Raw genomic sequence first — 16668 nt, 5'->3', positions numbered from 1 at the left:
GAAATATATGTAACCAGGTCTTAACACTTGTAGCAGAATAGGCCGGACAACCGTCTTGCTGGAAATAAAAAGCATGTCGATAGACAATTCGTTATTGAAAAACGTTTGGAGCATATTCAAGTGAAATAGGGCCACCTAGATAGTATTATAAAATGAGGATTCTCGAAACTCCAATATCACAAATGTTGCCTAACAACAATGCTATTTGTCGAAAAAGTGAATTTGTCCGAAAATATAATCTTCTTCTAAAGTAAAGTTGGAAACAGCAGAATTTCACAACTCCTAAGTATTTTGACCATCTTAATGACATGTAGAATTAGCATAATAGTGGCATCTTCATTGTCACAGTTCTTCTTTTGCCACGGTGTTTTTAACAGTGATCCTATTCTTAAAAATGTTTGAACTATTTTGTATAAAGACGACTGTGCCATATCCACGCCCGGGCATTTTCGTTGAATTTTTGTATTACTTGGCGATAAATGTTATCACCCTTACACTTCACCATGCATTTTTCGATGTAAAATTAATACTTTTATGGTAGCTACTGTTAGAGAAACAAAGTACAATCACGGAATAAGTGAAGAATAAGATGACATTTTCATTAACTACTATTTGAGGTAAAGTGAAACAACGTCAAGGATTAACAGATTAAATAATTATTTTAAATCACATAAGCACAATTTTCTATAAAAAATATTTCTTTCTTATAACCTCAAATCAATTGTATCCATTGACATATCTTTTAATAGGTAACAAATTGTACGAATTTTTCCATAACTTGGAATTCTAACATATCTGTTATCTGACTTTGTCAAAAAATTATAAAAAAAATAGCAACATTTACAGTTCTCCCAAATTTTTATACCCTGTCCACTTTAACCGCGGACATAAATTTTTGAAAATATTTAAAGTGGACCAATTTTGCTAGAAATGGGAGATCTTTATAACATTTAATTCCGAAGAAATTATCATAGTACTAACACTTTTTCGAAAGAATAAAAATAAAGATTGTTTTACTCTTGATATTTTCTTTTTTTTTAGTTTTCTGGACACCCCCTACAAAAAAACTTTTTCCATAGCAACTGCATCTTGAATACAAACAAAACTTTTTATCAGGTATTCCATAAAATGTAAAATAAAAAAGTTTTCTTCTATCCGTGGGTAAACTATATACCAACAGGCTGTCTGATAAAAAACGCCCCTAGCTGTAACTCTGTTAATAATTGTTTTATTTAAAAAAACAAAAGACTTTTGTTAATGGCTTGACAAATACTACAGTCGAGTACACTGATTTTAATTTTTTTTGCCATCGTTAGAACGTTAGGCGATTTTCAATTGTTTTTTCTTAAATGTCAATTTATTATTTTTTTTTGGCCTGTTCGATAGAGTATTTATAAATATTTTATGGAAAAAATTTCTTTTTGCAAAATTTATTAGAGAAATGCTATTTCTAAAGTAACAACAACAAAGCAAAACAAATAGATACCAGATCAACAACAAAACAAAAATGTAACAATAAAAAACCTTGTAAAAATTGTTCCAACTCTCTTCCATCTTGTTGAATATATAATTCTTTCTCTAAGTCTTAATACATTCATCTTCTGGCTACCTCATACGTAGCATTTGATATTAAGTTTGGAGGTATTTCACGGCAAACGTTTATAATCCTCTCTCTTAAAATATCTACATTTTCCGGATGTGTGAAAAATACTTGATCTTTAAGATATCCCCAAAACCAAAAATCTGCGAGTGTGAGGTCAGGAAAGCGGGCGGGCCATCGAACAGGACCAGTCATGCCAATCCACCTTTCATCAAAATTAGCATTTAACCAATTAGTGTTTCTTCTAGCATTATACGGGGGAGCACCAACTTGTTGAAAATAAATCCTATACACTTCTGGCAAGCGGTAAGGTATCCAAAAACTTTGTAAGATTTTCTGACAAGAGTCTATGATATTTGTCTTGAGTTAGAGTTCCATCGATGAAAAATGGTCCAATTAATCGATTACCTAGAATTCCGCACCAAACATTGCCACTGAATCTCCGTTGGTAATTGGTTTCAACAGTTATTCTGGGATTTTTTTGACTCCAATATCGATAGATATTTCGGTTAAAAATGCCACTTTTACTAAAGGTACACTCATCTGACCATATAAGTTTTCTCCAAAATCCTGCGTCTTGTTGTATCATATTTAAATAAAAATTGCAAAATTGCTCCTTTCGGACACGATCGTTATCTTCTAACACTTGCACTTTCTGTAGTACCTATGTATGATTTAAATTTGTGTTTTTTAAGAATTTGTGTACTGTGTCTTTTGAAGAATTAATATTACTTGCAATTTCTAGCTTGTGGATTTTCCCCAATACTAAGCAAAACGTCTAATTCTACTGGACCATTAAAAATGCGTTGCGAATTTTTAGGCTTTTTAAAAGCACCGTACATCATGAGATTGCCTTCAAGTCTTTTAAATTTTCGTCGCTGTAGAACATCCCTGTTTGGAAACCGATTTGCATACAGACGTTCTGCTTGGGTACTATTTTTATGACATTGAAAGTATACTTGCAACATATCGGTCAGTTTATTAGTGTTCATATCTTTTAAGTTACAATAATTTCTTTGTAATTAATACACTTGACAATACACTGATACGTATTTTGCCTAGGAAATGACGCGTGCGTGACATTTAATGCTTCTAAATTTGACATTTTTATCAGAAGCTGCCGTGAATTATACATAGACATTTCTCTAATAAATTTTGTAAAAAAATATTTTTTCCATAAAATATTTAACAAATATCAAGTTGTAATATATCGTTGACTGCAGAAAAAATACTCTATCGAACAGGCAAAAAAAATATAATAACGACATTTAAGAAAAAACAATTGAAAATCGCCTAACGTTCTAACGATGGCAAAAAAATTTAAATCAGTGCTCGATTGTAGTATTTGTGAAGCCATTAACAACAGTCTTTTGTTTTTTTAAATAGAACAATTATTAACAGAGTTACAGGTTGAGGCGTTTTTTATAAGACAGCTTGTATAAAAAAGAAATAGTAACATTTTCTGTTAGTTACATCCTATAAGAGTTATATCCTTAATTGCAAATTAAATAATCTGGCATTTTCTTAATCAAATAATTTTTTAAAGAAGTGATTTATTGTAATTTTCTAGTGTATTAATCTTAGTTACTTTAGCATAATTATTTAAATTCAACTGCAAATTATTTGATTATCGTATTTCATTAAAAGAATAGTATCAAATATAACAAATTTTCTGTGATAATATGGTAACTGTATATTAGTCTCAGATCTCAAATTACCGTGGAAACAGTATTTTAATAGATATCAATTATCACATATTTAATGGACTTTAATTAATTACATCAATTACATCAATTTACACAGTACTCACGGATCCAACTATAATTAAATATAGTTACATGTTATGTTCGACCATTTACTACGATATTTTTTTTAGTTTGATGATTTTGATTATAAGTTTATAAAATGTATTTGCATAGTATTTGTTTAGTTTAAATTGAAGGTATGAGAACAATACGCACCACAACGCACTCCGTTGCATTTATACTCATGTTTTTCGGTTGAAAAACTTCCATCATGACACACAGACTAGCGGTTTCGTTATTATAATACTGATAGTCATTAATTGCTTGAAAAATCTGGGGTAACCATAAACGTAGAGTGTTCAAACTGAAAAATGCATGTGTACTTTATAATGTTTATAAAAACTGGAAAAGACTTACCTCATCATTATTAAACATTGTATCGTAAAAACTAAAATAAATTTAGCGACATGTGGAGGAAAAAATAGGGGCTTAATTTGTTGCCAGCCTTCTCTCATTGCTTGTACTTTTGTTCTATTTGCAGTAACGTGTCCTCCACGTTTGTTGGAGTTTTCTTTGGTTACCTTTGTTTCATCAACTAGCTCCTTAACCTACAAATAAAACATCTCATTAATTTGTCTGTTTTCTTAATTATTCCATACAATATTTCTTTTTCATAGCTGAAGACACTATTTTCATTTACTTCAAAAACATTTCCATAATGGTACAACTATAAATTATTTGAGTAATTCTAAAAATAATGTTAAGTTTTGAAATGTTTTGTACTTACAGGAAATGTACTTTCTGGTTTACCGGTGTTCATTCTATACACTTTCCTAAATACCTGAAGGGCTTTTTCATTCCGTCCCATAGTCATTAAGAATTTGGGACTTTCTGGTAAAAATATAAAGGCAATACCACTAATTAAGGCTGGTAGAGAGCATATTAGAAGGTATAAGTTCCAGGAATGAAATACTGAAAAATGTATCAAATATTAATAAAATTGCAATAAAAACGATAAATTTAACTTACCGAAATATTCTCCCATCTTAACGTTTATATCAATTGGCAAGACGCCTAATGCCAGTAAGGGTAGCGCCAAGTTTCCAAAGCTGAATATTGTTCCTAAAACCATTTGAACTCGTGCTCTGTGATGAGCGTTATGGAATTCGGACAAGTAAGAGGTTAAAGCTGCAAACGGACCGTTTATGCTGAAAAATATGTGTAAAAAGTAAAGATTTGAAGCGAAAAATAAAATAGTGTCTAAAATACATATGTCTACGTGAAATCATTTTACAAGTTTTCCGCCCTAATTTCAACAACTTGTCAATTCCAACGTATTTCCTGAATGCATTAGAAAAATTAGGAGGTGCACTAAAACTTGGCAGATCAATGTACCTAGTTAATATTACTTCATTTATTAAATATTTTTTTTGGTAACATTTTATGACATAACTTTTTTTGGTTAGGTTTTTTGCAGTACATCTGAATTATTTAAAACATTTTATCATTCACAAAAAGGTATAAGGTAAAGTCAATAAAAAAGCGCTCAAAATTTAACAAAAAATCAAGGTCTGTAACTTTTTAAGGAAGTAAAATTGTACCAAGGTTACTTGATCTAAATTGGTTTACTTTCATTCAAGGAAGCTACCTTTGAAGTCTAGCCCATTTGTTTCCGGGTACTTAAGGGAATAGAAGCTTGATTTTTAACGATTGTAATAGGAGTTACTTTTTGTCTGAAATGAAATTTTATAAATAATAATTATTATAAATTATAACTTTTCAGATACTTTTAGCTCCCTCAAAACTTATCTGTACCAAATTTCATGCAATGAATTGTTTTTGGGGAATGGCTAAAATTTGTTTATAATAAATTGTTTTTGACACTTGGTATATGAAAAACAAAAGACGGTAGGTGCATGATACATAGGAAGAGATTGGTTTATTTTTTTATGTTCTGTCGCCTTCTAAATTTCTTCCACTCAATTCCGGAACTCCCTGTATATTTTTTGTTAAATATCTAAGCCTTGTTTTACAGGCTCCTTTATCAATTTAAATTTAACTACAATTTAACTAAATCGAGTTTGATTGCTAAGATATGAAACGTTTGATTGGCTGCTGCACAGGGGTTGCGTTAAATCCAGTTGAAATTTCTCTTAATGCTCAGTGGTGAATTTGACTTGGAAAAAGGTTAAATTTCATTTACAGAAGGCTGAATTTCCATTTCCCTTTCCGAACGCACGCAATTGATTTGTAAAAAGTCGAATTTGGAGTGCAAAATTTATATAGATACAGAATTTGATAACGGGAAGAAATTCGGTTTTTGCCTTTTGTTCTACTTTTGCTCATAAAAATTTTAAAATGTTTATAATGAGAATCATACAAATTGGATATAATGTCTTTAATGTTTCTTAAAAAATATATGTACTTATTCACAGAGAAAACGAAATTTTTGACTTTAAGAAATTATCTGAAAATATTTATGCAACTTAAATCTAATACTATCTTTTTTTTTAATTGTTTTCTACCGAATAATAAATATTTTGAATGAATACCTCAGATTTTTTAACTAAAAGGAGTATACTTGTTTGTTACAAAAACTATTTATAGTTTGTAATTGAATTAAATCAAGTTATTTATAACAAGTGAATATTGTTTTAAACAAAAAAAATTTGTAATACAGCTAATTTAAATTTTGAATTTGAACATCCAATTTGGCGTATTGTTATAAGTAATTTAATTAATAAATCAACTAAATTACATGACTTTTTCAAAGGTTGATGTATCAAATAGAATAAATAGATTGGCTGAATAATCAAATAATCCCAGAGACAAAGGTCAAATCAAATTAATATTAGTGTCCGTGGTATGCGACCCAGTGATTCTTTAGACAAAAAAAGTTTTAGTTCAAATATATCTTTTTTTCAGTATTCAATATAATGGTAGGCAAAAATAAGTTTATTGTATTGAGAGCAGAGGTGGCAATACATCCATATCAAAGAACAATCATGCCACTGTTTGCCACCTAATCAGATTGGTAATAAAATTCTTAATCTATATGATACTCTGAAGTAATTATTGGTAAAAAAAATAATTCTATCTATATCAAATAACTTACATAAAGCCTCCTAAAAATTTTGCAATCATAAGTAGGGTGAAGCTCTGTGAAGAAGCTGCCATGAGAAAGAAGAGAGCATCCAAGAGGAAACCTATTAGTAATAGTTTCCTCCTCCCTAGGGTATCACAAAGGAATCCCCATATAACTGCACTAGATATCATTCCTAGAAAAAAAAAAGTCGCTTAGTAGCAAACACTGAAACAGATCAAGAAAGGCCCTTTATGAATCATTATTGGGATTGAGTATAAGTAAACCAAAATCATTTTAGCCTTGAGGTTAAGATGCGCAGTGGCAAAGCAGTGGAGTGAGAGACTAACCTTTACAATGGGTTACTTGCTACCTGCATTTACATCTTCTTCTACATCAACTGCCCTCCTTCTGATTTAAACATATAGGGAATCAAGTGAAATTTCTTTAAAGCTCTTAACATTTTTATGCTGAGCCACCTTATACAGGGATGGCCAGAAGTACGGAATAAAATTCATATCTTTTGAATGAGTTAATTTTTTTTAAAACGCCGAAACACGTTAACTGATTTTGATTTTTTCCCATCTTTCGGTTATATAATAATTAATTTTTCTTCAACCCTCTAACCCCCAGCTACCCCTACTTTTTTTTCAAATGGAAACATAAGGCATGAGGGGGCTCGTTGAAAAGCTTATAGAAAACCGAATCCAGCCATACCAAATAAACAAGTTTTATTTTTTCAATAACAAGTTTTTTTTCATTTAGAAATTGAAACAACTAGATAATTTACAAAAATAAACTCAATGTCGCAAATGCTGAAAATGTCCTCCATTCACTATTTGGCATTCTCCAAGACGATAGTAAAAGCTGTCCACAGCATTCTGAATGACTTCAGCTGGTAAATTATGCATCTCCGCCCTAATCTTGTTCTTTAAATTCTCAATATTATCCGGTCTGTCCTGGTAGACTCTTTCTTTCAAATATCCCCAAAGAAAATAATCCAGGGGTGTTAAGTCGGGGGATCTTGGCGGCCATTCAACTGTACCCCGTCTACCAATCCAGCGATTTGGAAACATTTCATCTAAGTATCTTCGAACATCAATACCAAAATGTGGGGGAGCGCCATCTTGTTGGAACCAAATTCTTTCATTCGGTATATCTGGATCAATTTCATGAGGGAAAATCACAGCTAGAGCAGGTATCAGGTCAAATGTTAGGAAATCCAGGTAGCGTGCGGCAGTAAGATTTTCTTCAAAAAAGAATGGGCCCAAGATTCTGTTGTTGATGATACCTGCCCATACATTAACTTTTTGTGGATGCTGCGTATGCGATTCGCATGTCCAGTGTGGATTTTCCTGGGACCAAAAGCGATAGTTGTGCCTGTTAACCACTCCATTTAAATAAAACGTAGCTTCATCCGAAAAAAGTACGTCTCGTTGAAAACCATTATTGTCGTCACACCGTCTCATCATTTCCTCACAAAATTGTAATCGCCTATCATAATCGTCTTCCAAAAGCTCTTGGACAAGACATACCTTATAGGGGTGGTATTTCTCTTGTTTCAGAAACATTCGAATTGCAGTTCGAGAAGCATCGTGATTGCGGGCCAATGAAACAGTTGAAGTATGAGGATTTTCAACAAGTTCTAATGCAATGTCTAATTTCTTTTCTTCATTCAAAGCACGTGCCCGTCCAGTTTTGGGCAAAGTCTGTACTGTACCGTGTTCCTCAAATTTGTGAAATATTTTACTAACTGTCCCTTGCGAGATTTGGTTTTCGGGATATTTCGCATTAAATAAATCGCGCACTTCAGCCTGACTTCTTATTTTGTCTCCACATCCAAGCAATATCAAGATTTCGATGCGTTGCCTTTCCGACAATACCATTGCAATTCAGTAAATAAATTGATTTTGACACAATAGTAACGTTTCGAACTCCAATTTACAACTAAAGCGAAAAATTAACCAGAAAGCCTGGCAAGTAAGTGCCAGCAAAAAAAGTGTAAGCAAAAAAACATAAAAAATATATCTTTTTTGCGTTAGCAGTGATAGGTACAGTTTCAAATTCTTTATTTTATTTTGTGAAAATTCATGGAGGATAACACTGAAAATAATTAAATTTTATTTCACTTGTTAAGTAGGTGTTTTATACAACCCTAAAAACCTTGCTATTGAAAAAATAAAACTTGTTTATTTGGTATGGCTGGATTCGGTTTTCTATAAGCTTTTCAACGAGTCCCCTCATGCCTTATGTTTCCATTCGAAAAAAAAAGTAGGGGTAGCTGGGGGTTAGGGGGTTGAAGAAAAATTAATTATTATATAACTGAAAGATGGGAAAAATCAAAATCAGTTAATGTGTTTCGTCGTTTTAAAAAAAATTATCTCATTCAAAAGATATGAATTTTATTCCGTACTTCTGGCCATCCCTGTATAAACTTTCCATACTTATTTTGAAATCTTCTAGGTGTAATTCATAAGTAATAGAAATATTTAAATGAGATCTCCTTAGATTTCACAATACTCAACAACATTCCCGTAATTAAAGAGTAGCTTTATCAGCATTCGTAAGAAAATTTTAATTGCTTACAAATCACGTAAGCACATGAAGACAATCGATTTGTAAGTACTCAAGTCTTACTGCAGTGTGATGTAAAGTGAACACTTGTGATATTATTTTCTCTTGGTTGCATACTCGATACCAGGTGAGTGGTTGTACGTCTGATTCGATCTTATATACATAACTAATGTTGAAACGTTTTACACATAAGGAATGTTCAATTAAAATAGGCTTAACTTTTAATTTATTACCTTGGGAGGAAAGATTTTGTAGTATAAAACCCAAGTTTTTTTCCTAGGTTAACTTCATTTTTTCCATTTCTTTTTAATTATGTTGTGGAAACATTTTTTACTGTTTCTTATAGCTTCAACGATAATATTTGTTTAATATTTATGCTGGAAACTTCACATTAATTAAAAGACGTTATAAAAATACCCAACAAATACGAAAACCTATATTTTTCTGGGGAACTTTATTTATATTACCTTCTATTTTTGTAACTAGAAGCCTTGGACCATTATTGCAGCCCGAGGCTTTGATATATACAACATCCAGTGTAGATGTAGGAAAGTATACATTGCACAAAGGGGAAAACACAACAGGACGAGGTTAAAGGAGCACAAGTATCACTTGAAAAATAAAACAGCCTACAAAAATTTGCAGTTGCGAAGGGTAGATTAGGACATACAATAAAGCTAACTAAAATGCTAGAATAAGAGTACCAAAATTCTAGGACTCTATATATTGGTAATAGAGATCCAGAAGGATCCAGATAATTTCATTCCGGATGAGGAGGTAGAACTACGTAGAAATTGTAACGACAACCCATGCATCGGAGCCAGCGCGTAGAGCTCATAGAAATATCAGCCAGAACACTTAATCTTCAATTCCAGAGTTTCATTTGAAGAAGAGTGATATGACTGTCGAAACGTCAAAAAGCTAATAGAAGCCTACAAACCAAACTGCATCAGTCACTCTGTATGTATAGTTCACTTAGGTATTGAAAATGTTCTGAGGATAAGGAATATACCTAAATCTTTAAATTAAATTTCTTTGAGAAAAGCAACTGATTTATGTTTGTGGGGTTAATTTGATCGTATGTTCAGATATTTCTTCTTAAAAATACATATAAAGCAAATCGATACAGTTACATACAAACGGTTTGAGAAAATGTTTTTTTATGTAGGGACAGAACAGTCTGAATTGTTAACTTATTTCTTGTCTGTAGTTAAGTGACAAAAATTATGACATAAGGATGCTAATGAATAGCAACAATGTTTTCCTGCAATCAGGAAAATAAGATTGCAACAACAATTTGGAAAATTTATTTTAGTGTTTTCCTCGTGTAAGCGGACGTTTAGCGATAATATGTCGACTTTTACTGTTTCAGTTACTGTAAATTTTACGTAACTTTAGGAACCTTACTTTGCAAAGTTGTTAAGAGAAGTATTTGTTGGTCTCGTTATTTTAGACATTACAAAATCGCCAGCACGCTATTCTGAACTTACTCTTTGTTTGTATGATAATATTAAGTACGGTGAGCTACTCGTGGGCCTATGAGCTATAAACGATTGTAGATCGTTACGTTGAATTAAAAAGAAACGATTCTACAATGTAAGCATTCATACTAAAAACGTTTTGCTCCGCGACAGTTCCAGCGTTAAACATGAAATTTTGAAATGCTATTGCCTAACTTTTAATTTCTGAAATACCAGTCGAAACATCTTTATAGAATACCAAAGTGCCCAGAAGAAAATATAAATGGTGAAAATCCTTTTAACTAGTTTGGTGTTTCCTATATCAAAACAAACTATTCTTACTGAAATTTGGTTTGAACTAAAAGTCCCTGTTGCGAACATTTATTTTTTACGCTGTTGCTATGAACGACTAGATGCACCACAAGGTATTGCACAATATTCCGACTCTAAATGGAACTTTGAGAGAATAATGTATAAACTATACTATACAGGTTCGGAAAGTCCTCATGGTATATCGGCCATTACGTGAGAGCGATAAAGTAAGTCATAGAGATCCGTGCGATAGACAAGGATGGTTACATTGAAGACTTTTCATAATCTGAATAGTCACTTGCGGTGACTATTCAGATTATGAAACGTCTTCACTATAGCCATCCTCGTCTATCGCACGGATTTCTTTACTTTACTTTGTCGCTCTCATGTAAAGGCAGATGGACCATGTGAATTTTCTAGCTCTGTATACGCAGTTACGTGATTAGTGAAAACCTTAGGTAAATCGCGAGATGTTAATTTTATATTTATATGTATTTTATTTCAAATAATGGGACGCCTTATACATAAAACATTAACATAAAGATGACCGGGGTTTTCCGTAGAACTAAAAAACATATAGTTATGTACAGTATGTCCACAGAAAAGGTGTTGAATAGGAAACATTTTCTTATTTTTCAGTTTATTGAAAAAAGTTACTCTTGATAAAAAAATTTGCTAATTCTTAAAGTAAGATTGGGATAGAAAAAATTTACATTTCTTTTACGGGGTATTCAAGAAATTGAAAGAACTTTAAATGGTACAAGAGTAAAGTACACTTATTTGTGAAGATGTGTTACTAGGAAAAGTTGTTCAAAAATAAAAGGCTAATACCAATTTTCGAAAAAATCGGTCTACTATTTGTAATAATTAATTAATTTTATACAAGTTGGAAGTCGGTGATGAAGCAAAACGTTTGGATTTTTATTTGGAGACAAGGACCAGTTCAGTGGCCTCCTAGGACTCCATATTTGACAATAATGGAATTTTTCCTATGGGGTCAACTGAAACAAATTGTTTATCGCACCCCTCTAATAGATTCCAATATTGATCATCATTACAGGATGCGATTAGAGATGTCGTTGCTTCAATATATTTAGATGAGGTTAGAAGATGTTTTGATGAATTACTTTCCCGTTTAAAACATGTGCTCAATATAGTGGCAGTGTGTTTAGGTAAATAAACTTTTAAAATTCGTGAATTGTTAATTTGTATAACAAATAAATAAAAAATAGGCCGATTCCTAGTAACTTATTTCCACATCATCACAAATAAATGCACCTTTCTCTTGTAGCATTTAAAGATTTTTTAATTTTTTGAACACCCCGTAGAAGAAATGTTAAATTTTTCTATTCCAATCTTACTTTAAGGACAGCAACATTTTTTATCAAGAGTAACTTTTTTCGATAAAATGAAAAATAAGAAAGTTTTTCCTATTCAACACCTGTTCTTTGGACATATTGTATAGAACTAGCATGCTCGTAATTGTAATCACTTAAAGTAAGTTTAACGGTAATGGGCAAAGAACAGGGCAAGTTTTATAATAATTGTTTGTTTACGAACTTTGTGCTAAGTGATTACGGGTGCATGTCTAGTAGTGTTTCATATGAGAGTAGTCTTTGGCAAGGCCAAACATTTTTCGTTGAAAATTGTGGACAGTTTAGAAACACTTCGGCATAACTTAAATAATCTTTTATGGACTTTAATCTTAAAATCGTGTCTTTACGAAGCTAAACTAAGCCATATTATATGATCTGAACCATCACCTCCCTACTATCGTTCGTTGAAATAACCTACAGTGTGTTTTATAGGATTTGGTGCTTTAAATACTACAATCTTAAGGAATATTTTGATGTGATTTATTTATTAAGATTTTCTTCGTATTAAGAGATTCAGATTTCTAAATTTCTTAATAAATATATATAATATATTAATAAAACATATCTTTTAACAAATTTTGTCATATACTTACTCTCTTCTTTCTGATTTCATATTTGTGCGATTAAATATTGAAGAGAAATTTTAGGGAAGTAGAAACAAATTTCACAGGTAACGTAATAATGTGGTGCAGTAACAAATCCAATAAAAATTATACGACAAAGGAATGTAATATGTATGTTTCTGGAATTGTTTTAAAAATATGGAAGTGAAACATAAATACTTAATTAGCAAACAAAAGAAAGCAGCTATTGTTCAGCAATGAGTAATAATGCATTTACTTTTGAAATTTCTGATTCTCTAAGGGATTAGTAAAGCAATTTCATATTTTTCTCAGACCAAGATTATAAGCAGAATGATATTTATAACACAATAATTATAATAAATAATTTATGTTCATCACGAACTCTGAAAGAACACGATTTGTAATTATTTCATTTTATGAACCTGTGATGTTATGAATAAATTTATAAAATCGTGCATTAATTTCAAGGTGAGGCTTGTAAGAATCGGAACGAACCTTCTATTTTTTATAAAATTTTTGTAATTAGAAGTTATTGTAAAATAAAAGGAAATTAATGATGTTAAGTAAAATTAAATATAAATAATCAATTTACCTTTAAACTAGTTACAGAAAAGTATTTACTTCGGCTTTCGATATATGTCAAAATTGCAAAAACTATTAGTATTCAGAAACAATTAGCACTTGTGAAAGTGTACATGATTTGTATATCTACCACTGTAGATTGAAAAATACTAAAGAAATATTAATTACCTACTTAATTATTGCGACTAAAATTTCGTGAAATTATTACCTAATGTATCAGACGCATAGCAAGAAATAAGAGTAAGAAGAGAAGTTGAAGATTTGAGATAGTGCCAAACTAGGAAGGAGGTAGTAAATGCCATTTTAAGAAAAAAGTCTTCTATGAATATGAATTTAAATAACTTTAGTATGGCTAATCAAATATCAATAATTGCAACAAGGGAGAAATTCTTTCTTCTTCATTTACAGTGAGGATGCAAAGGGTAATTGAGAGTTTTTTTATAAATGTAAAAATGTATTAGTTTTCCTTAAAGGGAATGTAAAAAGTTTTACTTTTACATATTTATAATCTGCACTGTATTTGGAAAAATCGGTCAATCAGTCCACTTTAATGACAGATTTTGAAAATAAAAAGTTCCGTCGATTGCGGCTGAATTATACAAAATAGAAAAAAAAACGAACATTAGTGCTAATCTCAATTCTTTTCTGGTCCTATTTTTTTTTCTTTAGCGGCCACAAGTTTGCTGAATTAAAAGGATGCCATCAGTTTTCTTATTTTAATCGGTATCAGTAAAGTTTAAAAGCAAGCATGGTACATTTTATTTATGGAATCTGTGGATATCACAAAATTGTCTGCAGGAATCATTAGATTATTAATTGCAACAATCTTAGGGAGAAATTGTTTCTTCTTCATTCGCAGTGGCGGATATAATGGGTAATTATGAATTTTTTCTATCTAAAGAAATCTATTAAGCACAAAAAGGTATTACTTTTCCATATTTATAATCGGCACTGTATTTTGAAAAATTGGTCAATAATAATCAATAATAATTCACTTTAATGACAAATTTTGCAATTAATAATTTAAAGTTTTACTTGGATATCCACGTGAAACTGCCGATTAGCCGTTCCGTGATATTAAGAAAACGCGTTTTTAATGAATCACCTTTATCATCACGTAATTTTTTCACTAATCGGTTCCGAACGTTCATTCATAATCATAAAAAACTTTTTACTTAAATGTAGTACCTGTTTTCTCAATGAAATTTTCATTAATATGCCACAATAAATTGGGCATCTTAGTTTTCAAAGGCTTAGCTTATTTATGACATCGATTTTTGACATTTTATTTGATATGAAACAGTAGCTATTCATGTAGTTTCATTTGCTTGCAATTTAAAAAAAAAATCGAATTATCTCGATACCTTTAAGATGAATACAGGCATAACCGTAATATTTTATTATTACTATCAAAGTGAAAATGCGATTAGTTATTCTGACATGTAATGATATGGAATTGATCTAAATGCTTGTTGTAAGTCTATATACACTGGAAAAAAATTCACTCAAATTTCACTCAATTTTACTCAATAATATCCACACCCGATTGAGTGAAATTTTCATTCTATTACTTAGTATGAGTACAACGAGTGAAACTATTGCATCAGAAATGAGTGAGTTTTACTCAAATCTGAGTTACTGCTAACTATCAATGGAGGGACTTTTGACTCTATTCTGAGTATATAAAACCAATTTAGAGAAATAAACCACTCCATAACGTATCGATCTACATTGAAGGAAGTTTGGAGCACGACTCACAAAAAATGGCTTCAGCTTTTGGCAATTACTTTGCAAATATAACTGAGAAGACTCTAACCCAGTTTTACGGCAAATTTAGACCCACTGCTTGTACGGTTTCTAATATGTTTCATTTAATCTTTTTCTTTACACCTGTTCAGCCGCAAGAAGTTGAAAACTCAATTAAACAATTAAATAATAAAAATTCTACAGGTCTGGATAATATCTCTGGGAGAATTCTAAAATCTGGCTGTTCTGTCTTAGCCAAACATATTGCGTACATAATTAATTTATCGATTAGCAGCAGTAAATTTCCATCTATCTTGAAAATTGGAACTGTTTTACCTATTTATAAGAAGGGTGACGCTGAAAACATAGCGAATTACAGGCCGATTACGATTTTAAGTGTGATATCAAAAACCATTGATATAATCGAATTCTAGATTTTTTGGATAAGTTTAAAATTATAAGTAATTGCCAACATGGCTTTAGGGCTGGAAGGTCGACGCGGACGGCTGCATGCAATTTATTAGATGACATTTATTTACAGCTAGATGTAGGTAAACAGGTGGCGGGACTTTTCTTTGATCTGTCACGTGCCTTTGATTGTCTGAATATCAAATTTATTAAAAGCAAACTGTACAACTTGGGATTTCGGGGGATCTTCCTGGAGTGGGTTGTCGATTATCTTTCACATAGAAAAATGTTCGTTAAATTTAAGCATCCAAGGTCTGAGATGTACGATGTAGATAAAGGGAATGTATTTATTTCCACTCCTCATACACAACGCCGGTAGCCCCATTAAATTTTACTGTTTGTAAAAATTCGATAACTTCAAAAAAATGCACCAGATTTTTGGGAGTATATATTGATGACAATTTAAGATGGTCGGATCATATATCCTTATTAATTAAAAAGCTTAATCAGTCATATTATGCGTTATTAAAATTAAGACAATCACTGCCAGTGACTTCATTGTTAACTATTTATTACAGCCTGGTTTATAATCTGCTTACTTATAATGTAGTGTTGTGGGGTTGTGCCACCGACACTGTTAGATTATTTAGATCGCAGAAAAAAATTATGAGAATTATTTTCAATCTCTCTCCTCTCTTGGGACTGGCCGGTTTTTATTAATAATAAAATTATGAGTTTGCCCTGCATTTATATATTTCGTTCTTTATTATACATCAAAGAAAATTTGAACAAATATCTTCATAGTTCGTCTCTGCATCATTACACAACAAGGAATCCCAATTTATTGGTATTACCGAGGCATAAAACTCAAAAATTCGAACAATCTATTTCATATGCGGGTATTAAGATGTATAATCATCTTCCTAATTGTTTTAAAAATTTACATGTGTTGCATTTTAAACGCAAAGTCAAGGATCTGTTATTAAGTAAATGTTATTATACCTTAGATGGTTATTATTTAGATAAGGATCTTTTGACGGTGTAACTGTTGCACTCCATGCTATTGTTGCTATTATTGTATAATTTTTAATTATGTTCTTGTAAGTTTAGTGTATGTTTGTGCACATGTATTTTTGACTTGTCCTATACATTGTAAAATTATGTCTGTGGGGATTAAATAAATATTATTATTATTATTA

General features: G+C 31.2%; 1 protein-coding gene across 1 annotated transcript in view; it reads right to left on the bottom strand.

Annotated features, from left to right (window-relative positions):
- The window catches only part of LOC108904396 (synaptic vesicle glycoprotein 2B-like), a 35092-nt gene that overhangs the window by 4229 nt on the left and 14195 nt on the right, over nt 1–16668 (bottom strand). Inside the window, exons 3-7 of the mRNA XM_018706925.1 lie at nt 6461–6623; nt 4375–4553; nt 4133–4317; nt 3763–3953; nt 3562–3709 (exon numbers count right to left, since the gene is read on the bottom strand). Coding sequence (XP_018562441.1) covers nt 3562–3709; nt 3763–3953; nt 4133–4317; nt 4375–4553; nt 6461–6623 — 866 coding nt within the window. The remainder of the gene's footprint in view (nt 1–3561; nt 3710–3762; nt 3954–4132; nt 4318–4374; nt 4554–6460; nt 6624–16668) is intronic.

This window comes from Anoplophora glabripennis, unplaced genomic scaffold (assembly GCF_000390285.2).
Source record: "Anoplophora glabripennis isolate ALB-LARVAE unplaced genomic scaffold, Agla_2.0 scaffold115, whole genome shotgun sequence".
In the NCBI taxonomy this organism is placed as follows: domain Eukaryota; kingdom Metazoa; phylum Arthropoda; class Insecta; order Coleoptera; family Cerambycidae; genus Anoplophora; species Anoplophora glabripennis.
This window is presented reverse-complemented; position numbering and strand designations above follow the sequence as displayed.